Genomic DNA, 23,816 nt, shown 5'->3' with positions numbered 1-23,816 from the left:
TGTATATCAGCATGTGAAAAAGTTATTACTGGACTGTAATTTCAGAACTCAGCTGCTAAAAATACTCTCCTCAATACACTAATTAATATGTCGTTAGCACTAACCTTGAACTGTTCTTCCAGCTTTTCTCGAAGAGGGCTCAGCTTCTCCAAGCTCTTACTCAGGTACACATGGCCATGGAATTTAATAAATGCCTTGATGAAGTCAGACACGCTCCATCGAGTCTTCACCTCATCACGACTACATTTGGAACAGAAATATCTGACTTCAGCCTTTGGAATTAGATACAGCTGCACATAACATTACATACTTTTTCTGTGAAGTTCAAGAAAGGAGGAATGCCCGTGCAAAGCTACTTTTTCCTGTTGGCACAATACGCTTATTTCCTGCATTCACTATTCACACTCAGGAGCATCTCACAAACAAGAACACAAACTGTTCTTTGTTCCATACATGTGTAAGGATGCTCCGACTGGACGGGGGTCGAGGAACTTCTGTTCCTACTACCAAATATGAGTAACTTCTGGCAAGGGAGGTATATCTGGAAGAAGTCTCCTCCATCTTATCCGAGCGGAAATATATTATGCTTAGTCTTACCTTTCCAGTGCTTTAGAAAGTGCTTTTTGTAGGTTAGTGGAGGCAGCTGGGAAAGGAAACTTCACAGCAATGCTTCTGCAGTAGTAGAAAATTGTGGTCAAGTGGTCTCCTTTGGAGGAAGCTAGAATAGCCAACTGATTATAAGGCTGACCTAAGGAAGAAAAAGACAAGTTGTCCAACAAGTTGTCATGGACTGAAGCGTGCTAGATTTCAGCCTAAGTATGGTCACCTTAAAAGGCAGCACAAAGTCCTAAAATCTTCAGCATTCAAGGTTCGAATCATCTGCCGACCCTTTTACTTCAGCCTCATATCAGTATCAGTCAAACAAAAGCGCTTCCAAACTTGCAGTACATTTTTTTCTTGTTTGTTGGTGGTGGGGTTTTTTGGTGTTTTTTTTTTTCTTTTTTCTTTTTTTTTTTTTTCAAACACATGCTTTAAAATTGGACAACAAATACGGTGTAAAAAGCTAGATACCTGAAGTAAAGAAGCTCTTAACTTGCATGAGCAACTTGAAAAGTCCAATTTTAGCTACTAAACTTTGCAAACTGGCATGTGAACAAGCAATAAAAGAAAAGATGCTGCTGGTAGGCAAGTTTTCATTAACTGTACTTCATAACATATGAATGTAACACAGTATAATGTAGCAGTAAGTGAAGCCTTGGAGTGAAGCTGTGCATCAACTTTTTTTTTTTTTTTTTTTAAATCTTCACAAAAAGGAGACAAGTGACACAGATCAGGCAAACAGCTACTATCTAAATGATTTACCAACGGGTCTGACTTTGTTGCATGATTGTTTTGGGTATTTGGGGATTTTATATAAAACTTCTTCCCAAGTTTCCAACTGCCACACAAGAAAAGCAATACCCCAAACCTTCTTTTGGAATTATAAACCTAAAAGGTATCCCAGACTCACCATTAGAAGGGACAAGCTGAGCTGCATGTCTGTAGTAAGACTCTGCCTGGCTGGTCTGATTCCTATAGCGAGCTAAGGAAACAACAAAAAAACCAAGCTGAGACAAAAAATTCAACTCTCACGCACTTACTTTAATACAACCCAGTTTACTTGAAGAGCATTTTACTATTATTTTAGAAACAAGCATCAGAAGAACATACAACTACAACAAGCAGCATGAAGATTCAAAACGTTGAATTTTAAGGTGGTTGTTTTTCCTCAGATCCTATTGTCGCAGCTTACCAGTTCTTATTTAGAAAGATGTTGTGCCATCCAGACAGCTAGAAATATTTTTCATACTTCTTTGCACAATAAGCAACTATACCTACTTTTAGGTTATTACAAAAGCAATTGCAGATTCCTGTGAAAAGAGAACTTTCTACAACACATAGTTTCTACTCTAATCAACAAAGAAATAAACCTGTTGAACTTAATGTAGGAGAGAAACATTGTTTATGAAAGGCTGGATTTCTAACTGTTGCCTTTGTATACAAGATTTAAAAGTAATGTTCTGAAATGGAGAAGCATGCTAGCCTGCTGCAACAAGCTTTTGTAATAGTTACCGGTTTCAACATTTCACTATGCCTACCAGCTATAACATGATTAGTATGCTACAAGACAGATTCTAGCAAATCACTAGAAAGCTAGTGATTAACTGTCTCCATGCGTTAATGTGTAACACACATTAGAAAAGTCTAACAGCATTGCTTTCCAGACCTTTCCCCCTGCAGCAACCACCAATCATACAATCAGCTACTAGCTACTAATTTGGAGCACACTTGGTCAGCTGCCCAGGGTATGTACAGATCCCTCTTCATGATGGCTGAACACAGCTAGAACCCAGCATCCCACCTCTTTTTCCTTCAAAAACTCACCAATATCTCCAAGGTGGACAAGGCAGTGCTGGCAGATATAAGAGCAGGAGCTAGACTGCGGCTTCACTATGGCGCTGGTGTGCGTCTGTTTATTGCTAATGATTCCCAGCTGGGAAGACTTTACACGACATGGCAAGTCTACATTAAAAACTGTGCACAATTCCTGTAATAACTAGAAAAACAGGTCTAGTTTAGTAGCAGCTAGAGACAGTAATCAGAAAAGTATTGAAACAACAGACAAAACTAGCAGGTCATCATGCGGAGGCACGGATTAGCTAAAAATATTTGAAGTGAACAAGCCTAGGTTACTGAAAGTGAGACTTTAAATTACATTCTCCATACGGAAGTCATTGAGCTCCATGCTGCATTTTTCTGACCAGAACCATGAAGAGAAGTTTTACTTCTCTTCTGTAACAAAGAGCTGTGGATCCCAAACCAGTAAGCAACTCAATTCCCATGATACTTAAATTACCAAGTATGCATCAGTGGAGATTGACTATGAGAGGTCTAAATTTCGCTGCCTTTTTTTTTTTTTTTTAAACAGGCCACTCTTAAGAAGAACACAGTCTTTTTTATACGTAGATGAAGTGACACCATTCTCTGAAAATATGGGAAAGGAATGCCACTCATCCTCTGAAGAAGCTTGTTCCAACATAAGAAACAGCACCACCCTGCCTTAAACTTTAGAGAGAAGCCAGAACAAAACCAAGTTTGTAGGCAATGCAAGGCAATAGAGGCCAACAGTTCAGTGGCTGAGTTGTCAGTAAATATTTGTGCTAAGCTAACAGTGAGACTCTTTCAAAGACCAAGGCATCTGCTAATTGATCAAATATCTCAAAAGCTGATTGAAGGAAAACCTGAACTTTGCCATTCTAATTAGTGCTTTTGAAGTTTTTCCTAATGGACTCCAGCAAATACTCTGGAAAGTAACAGTAACCATGTAGCGATGAAAAGAGTTTGCTCTACAGTGTTACAGGGTTAAAAATGAAAGTGAGAATTGACAGACTTTCTCCCAGCTGGGAACATACTCAGTCTCCAAAGAAAACAGACCTGCAGCAGGGTTCCACTTCCAGATAAAGGCATATAGAAAGCCCAGGGCTGACAGAGATGCGCACTCTGTCAACGGCTAAACATGCGATGCGGTGCTTTTGCTTGCTGCAGAAAAAGGTTTGTGTTACACCTCCCTTCCCTTTTGCTGTCTTTTATACAGTAGACAAAAATCCCCAAACGAGAGGGATCTCACAGATGAAAGCCTGATAAAAGAGAGAAACTTGACATCTTCCAGCATGCTGAATTAGAAGAATTCATGCTCTCTTTCAAAGATGTCATTTACACAGGCCTCACAGTTGGAGAGCAGGTATCTTGCCTGAGCAAAATCTTTATAGGCTAAAAATAGGACGATTAACATCACAGCAAACAGAGAAAGACAACCCAGTCTGAGGTGTTATACACAAGAGCAGCGAAATTCCCTGATACACTGCAGGGAAGAACACGGCTTTTGCAAGACAAACTTTGTAGATGGTAGAAAACCCTTGGAAAACTGGCTGCTTCAAATCAGAAGCTTTCCAAAAAACAATGCCCAAGGGGGGAAGAAAAAGGGGGAAAAAAAAAGAAAAAAAAAGATAATCACACAGATTCTGGAAAAAAAAAAAGAGATTGCCTTGCAGATGTTCAGAATCAAACTAGGAACTGATATAGCAAGAACGACCTACCGTGCGTGTTGTAACCTGAAAACAGTGCAAACTAGCCACAACAGAAAGTCTAGTCAGACCACTGAGATAGAAGATTCAGTAGTGACAATGTTGCTGAAGCATACACCAAATGAGGGGATAAAGGGAAAGAAAGGCAAGTTAACTTTAAGGCCATTATTACACACTCTTAAACTCCATGATCTACAAGCTGAATAACATTGCAAAGATAGTATGGGCAAAACACTGGCAGTAAGGAATAAATACACAAACAGGAATCACACCCCTTTTGCAACTAACTGAAAACCTTGCAAAAGATACTTAGCTCAAGAGCACTCACCAATACAGCTTTGCTTAAGCGGAAGAAAAACTCCAATAACTGAAGTTAGCAATTCTAAATAATTGTTGACAAAAACATAGAATTAAGACTGAAGATGTGCTTGTAAGCCTGGGAGTCTTGATCAAAAAACAAGCAAGACATTATATGTTGTAAATGCTACATTATACTCTTGGAGACAACCACCCTACTTAAATGCATTTAAATGCTTAGCGGTGGCCACTAAGTCAGGTATTATTCAGAAAAAAGCTGTATTCAAATATGTATGTAGTATGCACATAGACAGTTCTTGGAAAACATTAACTCAATACTTACCATCAGCGTTAGGAGTTACAAGGAAGGGACACAGAACAAAGCACAAAACATTAAGGCATCACACACATCCTCAGTGCATCTGCATTTTCAAATTCTGCACATATTTCTGTTCTTGAATAATTGGAGCCAAGAACAAAACTGATTGTCTTTGCTTATCCTTCCCTATGTTGGGGAAGTCTCACCTTTTTCAAAATTAAAAGGAATTATGACAATGGCCCACAAATTCATGCATAGTAATGAGAAGGTGAATGGATTTTTAGAGAAATGGCAGAAAAAAAAGAACTGAGAGTACAACGAAATCATCAGTTAACACATTTGTTGGGATTGGGGGTTTTTTGTGTCGTCGTTTCTCTTAGACATGACAATTAAAACACAGAATTCCTCACCACAGATCACTGCAGAGACCACAGTAAACGGCTTCAAGAGGGACTGGAGAGTCAATGAAGGCTAGATCTCCTAATAGCTAGATGATTCAGATACAAATGAGCTCAAGAAGGCAACAAATGTACAGCCAGAAAGCAAGAGACTAGAGGAAGGAAATACCATTCTACATTTTTCTGCTGCTTAATGCTCGCTCTGAGCAGTCACAGCAGAGTACTGTAAGAGACAAAATATGGGGCTAAGTGAACCTTTGATCTTACCCAAAGATGTGGGTTTTAGGCTCTAAAGCAGATTCTATGGAAAGGAACTTAAACTGACGCCATGTTTTTATGGGGCACCAAAACAACTACCAGATTTGCAGAAGTTTGAAATCAACTAGAGACTGCAGCTGATCAAAAGCACGTCCCCAGCTTTGTAGACATGTTCTACTGAGAGCATTGGTGTTAGCAAGGTACACTGCTTGATCCAGAACAGCAATAGCTTCCTACACTAAGGGAAAAGAACAGATTTTACCCACCTAAAACCGATCATCCCGCCCTTCCTCAAAGAGATTAATACTAGTTCTTCATGCTGGTATGGCATCAGAGCTCATGAGCAGTTGCTGGAGCGGCATAGGAGATCTGACAGCCAAAGCTTTGTAAAGGACCCGCGCGTTAGCAGTATAAGGCTAAAGCACACTTGCTTCCAGACTATGCAAATATACCACAGCCAACATATTTTTTGCAACTCACCTGTGTGTAGAAGCCACTAGCTGCCTCTAAGAACAGAGAGAGGTTCGCCTGAACTTCGCTCCGATTTGGATTTGCTCTATTTTTCGCCTGACCCTGTAGCGTCGTGATCTGATTTTTAAAGGCATGATTCCAACTGAAAACAAAAGAAGTGTTTTCCTTTTTTACTTTGGAAGTGCCTTATGCAGATAGCATAAGCAACAGGAAAGAACTGTTTAATTACATAGCATCAGACATGAAAATGAAGTATATTCAAATTCAGACAACATTCAGATTAGAAATAATGTTAAATACAGAAGAATTACCTTTCCCCACCTCTCATAACTACAGAAATCAAACCTGAGATTGTATTGCTAACACTGTAACAGCATTAATATTTGCTTGTAATTGTTTTGTTTTAGGCAGCATAGCTCTCTTCTGAAAACAGGATGTGGGGTATAGAAATTTGAGTTAAAAATCATTCAGCATCTGGAGGCATGGACAGCACAACTCAGCCAGCCTACTCGTCTTGCTTCCCTCAGAGTGCCGGAAGAACCACATGCTTCTCAACTAAACCTGTTACAACCCATGTCTGCATCTTAAATAACAGGGAATGGACTGAGGGCATGGAGAAAACACAGCAGGATCTTCCCCTGATGCCATGAGCACCCCAGTAAAGTTCTTATCTGATATTCCTCCCTCTGCCCAGCCCTACCTTAGAGGGCTTAACAGGGTCTCCTGTTAGACTTTGCTCAAAACTCCAGGTGACTGCGTCAGGCAAATTCCCTCCTTTCTGGAAACTCCAGACTTCAGCGCTTCCCTGACAGCACAGAAGACTGATGTTTCTTAGCTCTCTCCCTTCTATCTGGCTCACCAAAACCCACTCCTGCATGACATGGCTGCTACTAACTGCCAGAGATAAAATACTAACCTATTGAATGCTCTTCATAGACTCTGCAGTGCATTCTCATGTTTCACCCACAGCACAGCTCTCATTTTAAAGGAAGTAAGACAACCATTTCATAGGATACAATCGCTTTTCTGGAATTCTCAGGGTTTCCTGTTCATCAGCCCAGATTACATATACACAAACAAATTTATTGAGGTACTTACAGGTCCTGCTCCACTTTTTTATCTAAAGCATATTCTAAATCGGTCACTAGCATTTTCTGATATAAGTCCTGTAGAGCCTGTCTGGACGTCCAGACTTCTGCTGGACCCAGCTTTGAATCTGAGCAACAAAAACAAAAAACAAAGACACAACAGTTTTCGCAATACTCAAACTTAGAGTTATTCCAACTGATTTTTCAATCGCCTACCAAAGGAAAGAACATAGCACAGTGTAAAATATCCAATGCCAAACACCCGCTTTTATCACAGATTCATCAGAACAGTGAAATACAGAGGGACCGAGGATTAACTGATCACTGATCAGTCTCCTACAACACCAGAACTAGACATGAGCAAAGTCAGCAGCTGGCAAGTTAAAAAAACCAAAACAGACAGAAGGAGGTGATTCTCTCTAAGTCATTATGCTGCAGAACTTCTTGCCACCGGATGGATTTAGAAAAATTTTCAGAGTAGCCTGAAAAAATTAGCAGAATAGAAATCCATCAAGGGATGCTAAATAGGACAGTCCCTGGAGCCAATGCTGTTGGTATTTAGGAGAACATTGTGGGCAAGTACTACTGCATGCTTGCCATTTTCTAACTCTTTGGTAGCCATCTGCTTTCCATCACCGAGGGTGAACGCAAACACTGCTCCCTGCCATCGCAAGTTACAGAGTCCAATTTCCCATGCCTTGTAAAATCACCTGAGCTGGGGCTGTGGGAGCACAAGGGATGGGCCTCACCCCAGGGAAACCATTCTGCTGATGGTGTAGCCACTCCTGCTGGGTTAGGCGGATCCAGGCAGTTACAGTGTTCCTACGGGGACTATACCAACCTGCTACGTGTACTACACCCAGGTGGTAAGCACGGCTGAGCGTAGGTTCATTATGCAAGCTGCTTGTACCGCGTGGCTAAGACATTAATATAAACCATCTCCATTTTCCATAAATACATACAGAATAAAACACAGCTCGTAGCATTTCGTAGCATCTACGGGTTGTACTTTCATAACACACATGATAGCATTCAGACCAACATTTCCATCACCCGGGTTTCTAAAAACCAGCCAAATCCTTTTCCTGTTGCTAATTCCAAGTGCAGCAGTTCCTGTGACAGGTTGGCCAGCAGTCTCTTTCTCTTCCCCAAAAGGAGAACAGTATGGGAAAGGACTTAAGGGCATGATCTCCACCTCCAAATGCTCTACAGCACCCAAAGTCAATTTTAAAAATACATGTATTTCAGGTACAGGAAAGAGAGGCACAGTTGTTAGAATGCTATTTATTTATATCCAGAGGACAAACCTTTAATATAACGTCACACACTTAGGAACAAGAAGCTAAGGAACACACAAAAGGAAAACAAAAACAGGAATCAAGTATTAGCAGCTAGATCAACTGTATAACAAGGCAATTACCTGTCATGTCAGCCTTCAGGACTTCTGCCTGCCTGTAAGAAAGCAATAAAACAATAAATTAGAAACAGACTGATCAAAATAATTGAATTATGCTAAAACACATTCATGCAACAGTGAGTAGAGAAAGTGGGGCCAGCTCCGTAGAGGCTGCCTACAACCTACACTGCTATAGTTTACCCCATGCATGATTTGAGCTACTGTTGTTTAACAGCATGATTTCTTCCAAATTCATACCACAATAGAAGTCAACTGTTCACTTTTCCCTGCTTAGCTTAAGTCTCTTCCAGGAAAAAAAAAAAAAACAACAAACTAAAAACCCTTTACACTACATTTTAAGCTTTACTTGACAGTGTCATGCCAACATTAGTGATATCTGCTTACCCCGTAACAGGGAATTTTTTATTAACTTTAAGTTGTCACACGTGAAATGCAGTAGCCAACACAGAGCAAAACAAACTCTCATCGGTGCCTGTCAGCAGGCTGCTACAGCCCTCCTGCCTCTCCGTGCTGCACTAGCTTTCCTTAAGAAGAGGCGATAAAAAGACTATGGCTTCCCAACTACCTCTCTTCCTTGCACTGCCTCCCTAAAGTCATGATCAGGTTTTCAAGAACATACAGAATATACAGAAAGAATGGCAACTACAGGTGACCAACTACCACTCCCTTGCTGAACATCCTCTGCAAATCCCCACTGCCGGTGGAGGCTGGCAAATAGTTTCTCAAACAAAGGAACACCGGGACACAGTCCTCATTAAATAAATATTTACGAATGGTCATCGATGGCTGGATGGAGCAGGCAATCGAGATGCTACGGTTAAGCACTGTCAGCGGTACATAAAACTTCAAGGGGTAGCACTGCTGGCCTCTCTGATTGACACAGAATTAACACAGGGCAGGCAGAGGCAGAAGGGACACAAGGCTGCCTGGTTTGGCTGCGTTTTTGTGGAACATGTCCCTTTCCTTTTGCTACACTCAAATGACTACGTACATTTGCAAAGAGTGCAAGCTTTCCATACCAGACATGAAATCCTCCTAGCATATGAAATACCCACTTCTACCTGCCTGCCTCAGCAAAAAAAACTAGATGGAAGTCGCACTGTGACTAACATGAAAGTCAGATGCCAGCTTGGGAAAGAAGGGAGAGCCAGGAGAAAGCACCACCTAATCCCTAAAGAGGCTTCAGAAACAAGCATATACTCTCTCTTGCCAAAGTGAAGTTGTGGTAACTGTAAAAATAGTTTTTCAGGTTGTTCTAGGTCCTACCTACTGGCCTCAAATTATAGGGAAGGTTTTGAGAGTCACATCAGGATTAAAAAGATATCATAATAGTGCCAGTGCTTCACTAGGAAGATGTATATTGCTAAGTCCCTTCACAGAATTTCTATTTATTAAATGCAAGAATTATCTGTAGCAACTCACCACAGTCACCACAGTGTACCATCCAAGAAGCAATGGGATGCTCCAAGGGCTTTAATTAAGTTAAGAATATCTTAACTGATGCCAGAAGTAAATCTGTACGTTCCTCACTTGTTTCACAAATTTAATCTATTTAAGATAACTTTTTTTTGTTTATTTCTTTCAAGAAGGCGTTAATACATTTTTTCAAGTCCTAACAACAGGGTACACTGGAAGAAGAGATAATCTATTATTACTGACAGACAAGCAAGGAAAATTTTTGATATCGTGTCACGAGAAAGCTGAAAGCCCAAGAAACATGTCTGCCTCGTCCACATGGAAGTAACGAAGGACGCCTCAGCGATGCCCTCTCCATCGCTGCAGCTAGCAGGATGGGGAAGAGCAGATCTTTTCCCCAACACAGCTAAGAAGAGCCAACAAAGGACAGCAATCTTCTCTGCATGCTGTGCCTCGGGAGCCTCTGCGACGCTGACCTGCAAGTCCAGTCAAGCACAAAGCTGAGAAAATTCTGCAATGCTATGACTTGGCAGCTAGAAATGCCACTGCTCAGAAGGAAAAGCTGACTCGCTCAGGTGCAGAAGTCTCTCTTTTTTGAACGGCCAGCCAAGTTAATACAGTTTGGCTCACACTTTAAACACCTGCCAGTTGTGCAAACTTTTTCTTTGAGCTGAGAACACCATCTGTGTTGCCAAAACCATGAATCCTACCGAGAGGCTCAGCCCGAGCAGGACACCCAGTACTGCTCCAGCAAACACGAGCCCAAAATTCTCCTCCAGGCAAAAAGGCTCTGCCCTGTAAAAGCCAAGAACTGCTCCTCTGAAAATTACTTGTGCAGAACTACCTTCCACTGTGTTCAGTACTAATCTTTTAAGGGGGAAATACAAATAGCACCATTGTAAAGGCTTTCTTTTCATAAAGTTTTGACCAGCTGTTTCCCGGAGAATTTAGATGAAGAGCCTCAACCCCTACATCAGTGCAACTGCTGACAGACGCTCTGTAAGTGCATACCCTAACAATATGGCTGGACCGGAACTTTTACCAAAAGGACTTTTTTTTAGAACACCTTTTTTGGAAGACAATACTAATGGGCTTACAGAATGAGAGCCTTTAACACCAATCTCTTCACCAGACGTAAAGCAAACTGCCCTTCATATTTTATAAGCTCGCAACAAGCTACGCTAAGGGGATTATCATTACAATTTTAATAAAATGTATAGAAGTTATTTCAATACTTCCTAGAGGCCAAAGGAATTAGTAAAGTAGGTCTAACATTAGCACACACTGTTTCTCATTTCCACCTAAGAACAAATTTTATTTAAAACAGCTGCATCTACCAGGGCAAAGCCAAGACGAGAGAGGGCAGCCTGGGTACCAAACTTGTTCTGCATCAGTGGCAAAATCTTAGCATCTCGAGAGAAAAGATGCATTGCCTGTTCCTGGAAAAGACTTTACTGGTGCTCAGAGACTCCTAGTGGGCACAAATCGGAGTTCACTGATAACGGCAGGAGTTTCTGACAGTGCAAATGGCTCGTTATATTGTCAAGCTTCTTTCAACAAGCCTTTTTGTCCATACATTTTCTTGCACCGCCTCATATTGAATTTGCATTAGAATGAGTCATTCTGGTGCAAAAATACGTTGCCTGCCAGCAAACTTGGTACAACTTGCTTACACATTTTATGATTTCAAGAATATTCTCAAGTACCTCCTTGCCCAGCTGGCCTCAGCAGATCAGTCTTCAAGTCAAGTTTCCCCGAGTTTGTTGGTCCAAAGCCAAGCAAGCACAAACCATAGCTCAAAAATCGTATTTCAAGTATCTCTGTTAGATGATATATCATCTTGATATATTGTGATAGGTGTTCTTTATAATTTCCTAACCAAATATAAATTCAGCCTGTGCTTTAGTTCAACTCGAAACTCAAATACAAAAGCCTTGCACTCAAATTCAGTGAGATAGTTTGACAGCTAAAGGAATTTTCATTTTATTCAAATACTTGAAAAGTTTCAAAACTTTAAAAGACAGTAGTCAGGACTTTCTTTTAAAGTTCTAAAGGCATAACATCTATTAAAATTTAAGTACCCACAGATGGCAAAGGAAGCTTTTCTTCTCCTAAGAACCTGGCAGTATATAAAGTCGAGTTTTGCTGTAACTGAGGGGAACTCGGACACTACGTTTAGCCTGGAATGAACCACCGGATTTAGCAAAGGAAGACAAGACAGACACATTTAAGTTTTTACCATTCTTGATCAATTAAGTTTCCCCTAAGCAGAAAAAGAAAACAAGTTTTTCCCCTTAAGCTGCTAAACACTACAGAAAGGAAACCCCACAAATACAGGATGTCTCTCCCATACACATTTTCAAGTGTTTAAACCATCACATTGAGAGGCTGAAAGGTACATCGAAAGATCACGTAGTCCCATTTACACTTTTACACTAGGACAAGTTTGCTTAATTTGCTTCTAAAATCCTACAAAAAAGATCACACAACTTCCCTGATTAACTATTCTATTGCTCAGTGATAGTCCAGAAGTTTTTTCTGAAACTCCAACCTAAGGCCCCTCTGCTCCAAACCAAGTCCTTCCCACAGCACACCCAGCTGCCCCGTGGAGCTACTGATCACTGCCTTTGTGTAACAGCCACTTGGAAAACCAAAGATTTAATTGTGTACTCTAAACCATCAGTTCTCTCTTGTAAGCTAAAACGTCGACCTTCATAAATTAAGTTTTCTAATCCTCTTATTGCCACCTGACTTCAAACTCCATTCATGTATCACTAAACAAACGGATCTATTTTACTGTTGCCTCCAAAACAGCTCATCTCTGTTTCAATATATATTCTTCGGTTCTGTTATAATTCAAAGCACACATCATAACAAATTTTTGGTTCTGCATACAACCATGCTGCATCTGTAAGAGGGCAATATCAGTTCTACAGAAGCACAGTTTTGCTAACGAGCTTCATTATCAAGCACAGAAAAGCAAACAAAATTAAGCCCAAGTTTTCAAAGCAGCAGTTTTGTGTTACCCAGCTAACACCCACTCTTTCTGAAAGTCCAACCGGTCAAAGTCAAGCTTCACTTAACACCACGCTCCTCTTGTTCACACAGTGAGGATGAGCCAGGCAAGATCTGCTATGGCACGACGAGTCCTACAAAAAATGTGGAAAAATCCTAACCTCACAAAAAAACACCACTGAACACAACGCTCTGCTTTCCACCACGCCCAAAGGGGAACTCCACTCGGTTTTCCCCTGGCAGCCCTGAAGCATCAGCAGCTGTATCAGTTCCCTTATCAAATCTCAGTAACACAAACCCCCTGAGAAGGAATTGAGAATTTTCAGTACTAAAATGGGTCATGAGTCCAGGCAGCTGGGCGTATAAAAGCAATCAGAATCCAATCACTTGTTCTGTGAATACTCTACAAACCAAAAACCATATTAAATGGTCAGGGTAGTTTCACTCCAAGCAGGAATTTACATTCCCGCACTTCTGTTCCCCGGAGGTACGTGCAGAAATTGTATCGCAATGAAAAGTGCCTGCAGCCCAGCGAGCCTTAGCAGGAGGTGACTGATCCGAAGGCTCATCAAGGGCACTGCCAGAAAGTTTTCCTTCTGAAAGGGAGTAAGAACATACAGAATAGAAAATATAGAATAATGGAATAAATGTAGGAAATCCCTGATTTTAGGTAGGGGAGGTAAATTTTCTATGCTAGCATACTAAAAAAAAGTCAAATACACTTAACACACTTAAAACAAGTTATTATTATTATTTAATCATTCCAACATGTGGCAAGGCTCACACTCAGAAGGAACTCCAAAGCAACATCCAGCAACTACTGTTTTAGATTTTCCTCAAAATAACAGTTAACTTCAACAAAAATTTGTAATGGTTTAATACCTCAGTGGGTTGGTCGGTTGGTTGTTTGTATTTAAGTACACTTGTGCTGATTCAGGGCAGGGGAAAGCAGTAGAAAATACTAACAGCACAGGCACTGAATATTCCACAGCAGATTTAGGGGAGAGTTGGGTTGCTAAGAAGCCCCTAAACACTGTACCCAAGACAGCGTTCACATCTGGTGTTCAGCACTGGGCAAAAATTACTGTCTGATATAAGTGGTTGACAGTTTTATGGAAAATAAGCATTCTTCCTTCCATTCCTAAGAGCCTAAGAGTAACCACTAACACTTGCTAAAATATAAAGCTTTATTAGCAGTTTTTAGAGACTCGCTTGGCACTAATCCTTTACAGCTGGTACGCTTCGCTAAAGGTTGGATTTTGAAAGATATAGAAATAACTCTGACTTCCCTAACTATTTTGTAGACAGCAACTCTATCTCTAACTACCACCTGTTAAAGGGAAATATTTTTATAGCAATCTTAGGATTGTGCGCAAACCTAGATTTTTATTCCTGAATAACAGTAGCAGGGAACTTGTTGATAAACTTCGTCTTTGGTATTTCCTTCACCTATTAATTCAACATCACCTGAATATAACAGGCTTCAGACTGCAGCTCCAGTTTACAGCCTGACACATCCTTTCCTGAAAGGGTAACTGCACGGAGTCAGAATTTTGCTGCAGTACAGGGAGTCGGATAAAGGTTTTACTTATTTGTGTACAGACTTTACCTACTCACTTGTGCATCAGATATGTACTGTTTAACAACTTTTTTTAAGCAGCTTTATCTTTATGGAACAAGTTCTTAATGTTCCAAACTTGCAAGTGTTGCCACCTAATTTAAATGACCGTAGTTTCCATAAAGTGCTGGAATCACTTGCTTCGGGAGCAGGCAGGTTTTGGTGATGTCAGCTCTTACTGGCATAGCAAGAGACCTTCGGGCTGTGAGTCATCGAGTTAAATGCTCCATGCGCCTTTTACACTGAAAGGACAGTCTTCACAGATATGGCAATGAAATACACCTTCAAGAGTACCACCTTATTGTCAATTTTACGCGTTAACTAGTGTAAAGCTTATTATTCCTGTTACAGGCTGCTGAAGTCGGAGTACAGCTAATTTCTTTGACCAGTGGCTTTGTCAGATTATAGCTGTATATCAAAGCAATGCAAACAATTAATTCAGCATCAGTGTAACGGTGCAAGTAAAAAAAATCACATCTGCAAGCAGATGCTAAAGCAAGGCAATCACCACCTAATCCAAACCCTCTCCACAGGGAATCCTGCTCTATTGCCTTCTTGTTCCCACCTCAGCTGAGAGGGATGGGGAGAAATGGGGACACAGAATAGGATTTTTTTTTTTTTTTTTTAAAATCCCATCTTCCCCCTTGCTCCTAGTCCAGGCTCTATTAGAAGCAAGTCATAATCATCATCCTCAAGAAGCAAACACCAAAAGCAACTCTTTCCAAGTTTGATCAGAACTGACAATCCTCCTCCCTGGATAGGAGCAAAAGTACCCTCGCAGTCAGCTTCATTCAAACTCTTTTTTTTTCCTCCAGTTTCACGGAAGTCAGTTCCTTTGTCTCAAGATTTTAAAAAGAAGTGTCCAACAGGTAAAAGCTATCCTAAGGGAAGTTTATACGTGCTTACCCTCGAATCTAATCTACAGGGAGGGAATCTAATCTACCCTGCTAAGGCTTCTAGAGTTCAACTGTCTCCACCAAAGTCTGCGCTCTCCCTCTCGTTAGCCTAGAGCTCACGTCAAGCACAGGAGCAAGTCTGAGCCTTATTAGAACAGCACTGCAAATGTAAGTTAAATGCCTCAGAAATGGGATCTGGTCCGTAGGCAGTCATTCAGGATCAGCAATATGCCTGTGTCTATTCCACAGAGTTCTAAAATTTAAGTCAGGAGAGTAACCTGCAAACTAAATACCCAACAGTCTGTATTTTTCAATTCAAATAAAAATAGCTTGGAATAAATGTACAGCGTTAAGACTAGCTCAGGAAAGCTCAGCTGCATTTTCCATAGTCGCTGGTTTGTAAAGATGTTTTTAAAATACTGACTATGCTGTTCTTTAGCTTTCCATCTTGACCTACTGTTATCTGGCATTTTACTGGAGCCATAAGGGAGAAAACTAACCTCTAAGTGGATGTTGCCCATGAAAGAAAAGCACAAAAGCTCCAGTCACCTTTACCTTGTTTACCTTCCTGGAGCCGACAGTGTAGCTCCATAGGTAACCCTGACAGTGTTTTCAGTATAGAAAAATTAAAAGCAAATTACCAAAGGATTGAAAACAATTTAATGACTATAAAAAAGGCATGCTCGGGAAATAACAAACGGATACTTCATATGTGTGGCACTTTAAGACATGGATATCTCTTCATATGTTAAGGAATACCTTTAAAGGAAAGTTTCTAATAGCAAACAGTCAACAACGAATACTCCTATGGAATACTCTGTCTGCTTATCAGCACCCATACAGTAACACATGTACTGCACTGGCTGACAACATGTCAGCTTTGCAGTTGACCTGAGAACGAGTCAGGTCAAAGGCAAAAGGTTTAAGATAGAATACATAATCTGTCTATCTCCTTAATCTTTACACTATCCATTGGACAAGCTAGTTTTTTCAAAACTAAAGCAATCTTAAAGGTGTGAGGGCACAAAAACTTTTTCAAGATTGCCTTCCAATCCACTCAACCACTGACAGCCCACTCCCTTAAAAAGATACAGATCTCAAAGAAAAATCATAAAGCTCCGCTCGCTCACTACCCATAATAAGGAACTTTTGGCAAGCACACAGAGGTGTTATTAGTTCTTATGACTACAGTGCCAAGCGGGATGTGAGAGGTTTGCATCTGAACTACCTTACTTCCCATGGTAATTCCCACAAGGTTTTGAGACTGAGCAAGGAAAAGCAACAGAAATACTTTCCGAACAAAAAAAACAAAACAAAAAACCCCAATAAATTATGCCCTTGTAATATTACTATCTTTTGCTCTTTCAAATCCACCCTGATTAGAGTGCAAACAATATCAGGTTTCAGTTGTGATAAATATATAGTAACACCAGTACTCATTTGTTATATTACAGTTCCTGACTTGGTAAAATCTTTATTTGTGTTAAGGGCTGGAAACTGCAGACAATAGATGTTAAAATAAGTGAACATTATTTAACTTCTTTTAACAGCGTTTGCATTATGAAAACCATATCCAGAATTATGGAAAATGCAGAAACCTGAGCATCAAGATCAGCTTCAGATGGATATCATCAAATCAGTTTCAGAAAGTTACGCTATTTAAGTCAGCCTTGCAGAAGCCAGATCAGCTAAGGTCAGGCAGCAGACGTCAACCCTCCCTGGACATTGTACGAGATCTCCCAGGCAAGTGTACAGTATTCAATTCAAAGGCTGGTAATTACGCAGTCAATTTAGTGCCACACTCTTGCAACACGGATAAAATATGCCCTCTCGCCCGCCTGTGGAGCTGGAGAGCAGAGCGCCTGCAGCTAGGAACTAGTTACAAAGGTGACACACATTTCCCCCTGGAAAGCCCACCCCACCTCACATGAAGAGGGCAATACCTGCAGCCCTCTAAGTCCTGACTTTCAGCTCTAGCAGTTTCCCGCTGCCTCTAGCCTCCACTAATAGTTCGGGATATAAAGCCAAGGTATCTTGCTGATTTTCGGTGTTTTCTATGGACCCCCTTCCTCTCAATCCCTGCCTCTGAAATTACCCCTCGCCCAGTGGCAAACACTGATCCTTAAGCTCAGTAACGCTGAGAACGACTCACATTGACACAGGAGGTAATGACCACTAAAGAGGAGTCAGTTATTGGGAATTCAAGATACTGTCTTCCCTGCTAAGCAGCAGATGAAGAAAGAGCAAATACATTAGATGTCACCATCAGAGGTGACAAAAATAAAGCACAAGTAACCCCTCATACTGTGCTTGTAGCAAGTTAACTATGACAGATGCTGTGGAGTTCAGCATTTTGAACACGTGCTCTCCAAGCACTAACACTGAGACCTATGCCCAGATAGTCAAAAGCTTCAAAAACGTAAGGCCTAAAGCAAAATTATTGATATTTAAATTATTCATTGCGGTCATTCAACAATTGTATAAAGCTGGTTTTTGCCCAACCCCATTCTTTTTATAAACTCACAATTATGTAAACGTCACACAAAACACCTCTCTATGCACAAATGTGACATACCCAGAAGTTTTAAAATAGCTTTTCATAATTAAGAGATTTTTCAGCGTGAAAAGACACTGCATGGTTTAGACAAGCTATGACAAATAACACTCAAATTACATCTGAGTATGATCCTAACCGCAAGCTGCATCTTAGAAATTATTTTCAATTCTCCATCTTGAAACTAAATGCAAGCCACACTCTGAAAGCACAGCAATGGCATGAAGGCTGAACACCAGTCAGGGAGAATTATACCATCCATTTATGATAATTAAATGGGTACTCAGTGCATCATTGCCAATAGTTTACAGGAGTCTCATTAGCTGCTCCCCATTCTCTATCAGAAACACACAACGCTGTTTTGAAACATACTTACTTTTCAACTAGAGAATATCTGAAGAATTATTTTCCCCAAAGAAGTATGGAAATAAGAAAAAGTAAAAGGCGAAATCCCCTACCACCATAGGTTTAATGCTGGTCTACCACATACAGTAATTTCTAATAAAAAAAAGGATGCCCAATTATTAAATTTTCACCTCAAACCACACAACCAGCAATATTTACTACATATTTCAAAAAAGCAGAAACATGACACAAGGTACCAAGGATACCTGTTTGAGCTGCATGGAACTATGGGAAGGAGAGCTTGTTAATGAGCCTCAAATTCAATTTCTGGTTTATCAACACACGACTCTCTCCTCTGCTGTTGGTTCTCTAAAGTTCAGGAGCGGCTCATCCAGATGGGCTGTCAGCTAAAAAATCCGAGAGTCCACCACCGAAACACATGTACTCCTGGAATATGTGAAAGTTACTCTCTTGTCTGTGTTCAGCTGAAGGAGAAACTTATGACCAATCCAACCAGCCCAGATCTAGCAAATTTTATTAGCTCAGGAGTGAAGCAGCACGGATACGCTACTGCGAGAACTGCCCCGGTCTAGGAAGGCTGCAGCTTGAAGCTTTTGAGCCCTGTCAAACACAAACGGGTCCTGAGGAAAACCAACCTGGCTGAAGCAGTGCAGCTCACTCGGCCGAATCCAGCTGACCTCTGTAGCTCTGCTCGCAGCAGGTCCAAACTGCCTCCAAACGGAGCTGCTGCTGCTGCAGCCATCGCCCTGCCAGTTAACCAGTAACCTACCTTTCCCATTTTAAAACCTAATGAATTGGTTAGGCGCAAGCATCTGAGCAAATTTATAACTTCCAAGGTTAATCCTGCTTTTGGGGATTAAATGTTTTTATAAAAATTATTTTATTTCAAATTTAAATCTCAATACCTTAAGACAGAGTCCTTTCGAGTTTTGTATCTAGAGATGTTCACACGACGTTCAGCCAACAACAGTATCTGCTTTACGAATCATGTATGGAAAATTTACTCTGTAGAAAACAAAAACCTGAATGTCTTCCAGACTGCAGTCTCCCTTTCAATAGTCAGATCAGACCTGTTCATTACACTTATTTTACCTTCTGCAACAGCCGAGGAACAGGCTCCATAGCCACGGACTAACACATCCAGCCTGAAGATCAAATCTTAAGGCTGGAAAGGACCTCAAAAGCTTACCTAGCCCATTCCCTCACCCTGATGTTATCCCTGACAAATATTTGCGTTGCTTGTTTTTGAAGTCCTCCAGAGGCAGAAACCTCCTTAGCCCAAAGCAGCCCATCCCAGCCACCTTGCTAAACCGTTTCCACGTGGCACTACATCTTGCCTTAAAGAATCGCCGTATGCCTTGGGTTCACCCACTCTGGCTCCTTCCTCCCACCAAATCCCTCAGCAAACTTCACCAGCCTTGCTCAACCCACTGCTACCTTTGTAAGGTGGTGAAGAGGCAGGGACTGTCCTCATCTGGTTAGATTGAGAAGACATTTTCTGAATCTTTGCCACATATTAAGCAAGGAGGGATGATGCCGGGAAAAGATTCAGCATGTGACTATGCCATTACCAGTTATTAACTCCACACTTGTGCATTACTCAGGTTGCACAAGCCAACTCAGCCCTGGCATTTCACTTTGCAACCACAATACCTTGGATCTCATCATCAAATGTTTTGTACAGGATACCAGCATGTCCAAAACAAATTTTAAAATAGAATAATTTTGGCACTTCAGCTGAAGCTGGACTGCACATCCGGCAAGCCACAATCCCCTACAACCATCTTTGCCCCAAGCCCCGTAACTCCTACAATTTACCTCAAAACAAAATAAATCTCTAAAATGAAATAGTAGGGGTATGTTCAAACCGGGTGGAAAAAACTGCCAGAAGTTCATGCCCTAGCGTAATCTATGCGACATGCTCCTAAATTAAGGCCTTCTGTATTAATTCAAATGAATGTTGACAATGCATACTAGGCAGTTTATCACTTCTTTTCTAGTTAAAGATTTCACATATATGTTCAACTTTATGCATACTCATGGTATTAAGACACACTGAAACACCTTCTAGATTTTTATTGCAAGTTTATTCTGCATCTTTCAATAATTTAATTTATAATCATTAACCCATATAGAAATCTCACCTTTTTCTTCATATGGAAATAACATTTCCTCTATTTTACTAGTAACTGCAGCTGGATGTTGGAGCTCTAAGAGCTGCTACAGTTTTCATGTTTTTACACACTTTTGGTGGTTTTGGGTTTTTCTTTAATATTAAAAAATTTGGCTTAAATCCTTTGGACACTATTCTTATTGCCATTCACAAAACCCAGACCCACTAGTAGATTGGCTTTTTCCAGGGAATAGCTGGCTAGATCAAGCCTCTATGCTCAGAAGTTTTGTCACGGCACTGTCCTCAACAAGTATTTACGCTACTTCAAGACAGACAACTAGCATCTATTCAACAGACAAAAGTCTTGTCCCATCCTTCTTTCTCCCCTTCTTCATAGGGGGAGATTAGCATTTCTATTTTTAGTTACTATTAGGCTAGTCTGGAAAAAACACCCTAAAGACCCCTCTTAATGGCTCAAGTATACCTCAAATTAAGAGTACGAATGCTCAGAGGCATTGCCAAAACCAGTACTGACTGCAGAAGGAACTGTCAAAGGTTCCTTGCTGGCTACAGGAAACCCTGGTTTAAAAAAGATTATCACACAGTCGCAGCTGTTTGACACACAGCAATATCCACGTGCTTTCTTCAAATCACGGTGAGACCAAGACAGGACACGGCAAAGCAACTATCAGGAGACTTTCACTGCAACAGAAAGTACAGTAGCAGAATTTCTAGGATTACCATAAAACAAAGGGGAAAAAATGGTCTTCCCAACAGATTTATCAAAAACTCATTTCTTTCTATTCCTGACAACACCTGTAGGGAAGTCAAACTGTGATAAATAACGTAGCACAGACCACTGGGGAGTCCAGGGGGCCCTAGAACAGGCTGGCTCCAAACAAACTGCCCTTTGCTGTAGCCTTATCAAATAGGAAAAGCTATCAAGGCCTCATTAAATCAAGGCACCAAGAAACACCAAAATAAGTCTTGAATAAAGACTCTCGATACCCAAAAGGTCTGTTTTACTGCATCCAAACAAGAAGTCTAATCTCTGCCTAAGGTTCTTCAAAGTAACTCAAGAAATTTTCCCCACATTCATTTGGCAAAATCAATCTTAAAGGTTTCACTGGAAAGACATTCAGAATTAATTTCTCACTTCCTAAAAGCTAGAGAGCAGCGCTCTGAGATAATTCAGCCATATGACAAGTGGGGCCCATAGACTCAAAACAGACAATGCTTCAGAGGGCGGGAGGGAGGAAATAAAATAAAAATCAGCTTACACATACCAATATTAGATGAAGCAGAGAAATGTTCAATAGGGCTGAGCACTAGAGGATACTTTCAACACCACAGACAATGAAATGAAAATATGAGAAATAGACTGCTGATGTATTAGAGACATCATAAGTACTTTCAGAAAAATGACATTTCTTTTCCCTAAAGGTGGAAGAGAAAATTAACTCTAGCAGGACTCCTAAGTACCTCAAGGGTATCTCTGATTTGAGTCCCATCAGTGAAATTCAGTCTGTCGCCCACGGCTGTGTAACAATCCCAAGAGACTCCTCAGCCTTCTGGTTCCTTATGATAATCCCTTGAGTGCAGAAGCCAGTGTGAATAATCCGAGAAAAGTCTTACTGGAATACAGAAAGAAGAGAAAGCAGGCCTAATGTTACTCAAAAAGCTCTTATTCCACCCCAACTCACAGCATTACATTGATCTGAACAGGCAGCTGCTGATTCAACTCAGAGGAATCGAGATACACAGTATCAGAGCACTGCTTAAGCCACTTCCCCCCTCGTTTGGTTGTCTAGGAAGTCCCCAAGCTTACGATCAGAAGTTCTTCTTAAAATCAAATGGGAAGAAAAGCAGTGGCCAGCCAAGCCTAGAAACGTGGCCTAAAGGCAGGACTTGGAGTACGGCTGCACAAATGGAAGCTGGTGATGAAACCAGTACAACTGTATCCAACAAGATACTGCATGCAACACCACGAGTGCTCAAGAGGCACATACAAAAAAAGCCACCAGCCCACCCTCCTGTACAAAACAGTGAGAAACTATGGCCCACAAGTCAGCTCTACGATTCCTCATGTCACTCCACAATAAACATTAAGTTAGTTCCCTTTTGTTTTCACTGCAGTAAGATGGAGAATTAGAGGTAAGATGCCATACCACTCCCTGGGCACTGGAAAACGAATGCTTTACCGAACACCACTGAAATCTATGACCTCCCTAGTAATACATTCAAAAGTACAGGACCAAAGTATGCAATTCTGCTAATGGTTTTAAGGAAACAAATCTGTGGTTTTATTCCCCTCCTGCTTGACAGCAGCTGTGCAGTTTTCAAGTGAGATGAGGACAAGCCTCAAGTTCAAAGTAACAAAAGCAGTAACTAATGTCCTCCCACGTATACTCCTTATACATTATAGCTGCATTCCTTAACTGCTCTTCCACCATTCCTTACTCTGAGGAGTCTGCTCTTACTAGTGGATCTCTGCTGCTGTTGTGAAGATCCCAGGGCAGTGATGAAGGACCCGTACAACTCTACAACCCCCAGCAGCTCCTCAACCCACAAAATCAGACACTACAGCAAGCTATCCTCTCCTCCCTCCCCAGCCACCATGAACTTGAACTGCAATTACTCCTCTTCCATACTGATTTTTGCTGGCTGAGCCCGGCAGGGAAGATGCCAAGGCATCTATCCATCAAGTCACTGTCCTCTGCCATCAACCCAAGCAATCCTGAGCAGTGACTGCAGTCAGCCTTTTCTTCTCAAGTGGGAAGCACCAAGACTTCCGAAAACGCGTGCAATAGCCAACGTGGCAAACTGAAAAGCAGGGCAGCTTCACATTCCATATAGGTTGATTTAAATAAAGCTTTTAAGTTGCTTGAGGTAAAAGTTAGGCATACAATTCAGCGCCCAGATCAGCTTATTTGGAGGCAAAAACCATCTCACTGCAGCAGGCTAGGGTTACTTATTATGAAACTGCTATATGGAGGATGCACTCTTAGGACACATGAACGAGATTTTACGAATACCATGGTATACTTTATATTGACTACTTAAATAAAATAGCTAAGCATTCACCAAGCAAATGTATCTTCGCACCATGCACTGAAGTGAAAAAACTCAGGAAAAAAAACTCCAAAACCCTATATTCAGGGAGGGGGGGCAGCCTTCTCAAAATGCTTTGGTGCAGCGTAAGCGCCCCATCAAAACTTCAGATAAGCATCGCCTGGTTTCACTGCCACAACAGAACCTTCTCCTTTTCAATAAAGATCAAACTATGTAGGAATATGCAGGTTAGAACAAGAACTAATGGCTACAAGAATCATCCCTGCCATCAAAAATAAATAAATAAATACAGCTGTAACTTTACTTACACTAACCTGCACTTCTAGGTCACTGGAACACTGTTTTGCAAGTAACCTCAAAGCACAGCACAAAGACAGCGCAGTAACAGCACCCA

General features: G+C 41.0%; 1 protein-coding gene across 4 annotated transcripts in view; it reads right to left on the bottom strand.

The window, feature by feature from the left end:
* Positions 1-8,400, bottom strand: part of SMG7 (SMG7 nonsense mediated mRNA decay factor) — a 30,969-nt gene extending 22,569 nt beyond the window's left edge. For 3 of the 4 annotated variants that reach the window (XM_009578764.1, XM_009578765.1, XM_009578766.1), the window contains exons 1-7: positions 8,376-8,382; positions 6,966-7,083; positions 5,877-6,009; positions 2,425-2,596; positions 1,511-1,582; positions 598-748; positions 105-240 (exon numbers count right to left, since the gene is read on the bottom strand). In XM_009578764.1, coding sequence (XP_009577059.1) covers positions 105-240; positions 598-748; positions 1,511-1,582; positions 2,425-2,596; positions 5,877-6,009; positions 6,966-7,083; positions 8,376-8,382 — 789 coding nt within the window. Of the gene's footprint in view, positions 1-104; positions 241-597; positions 749-1,510; positions 1,583-2,424; positions 2,597-5,876; positions 6,010-6,965; positions 7,084-8,375 lie in introns of all 4 variants that reach the window. The other variant, XM_009578767.1, reaches the window with a different exon arrangement.
* Positions 8,401-23,816: the final 15,416 nt, after the last annotated feature.

This window comes from Fulmarus glacialis, unplaced genomic scaffold, assembly GCF_000690835.1.
Source record: "Fulmarus glacialis isolate BGI_N327 unplaced genomic scaffold, ASM69083v1 scaffold11655, whole genome shotgun sequence".
Lineage (NCBI taxonomy): Eukaryota > Metazoa > Chordata > Aves > Procellariiformes > Procellariidae > Fulmarus > Fulmarus glacialis.
This window is presented reverse-complemented; position numbering and strand designations above follow the sequence as displayed.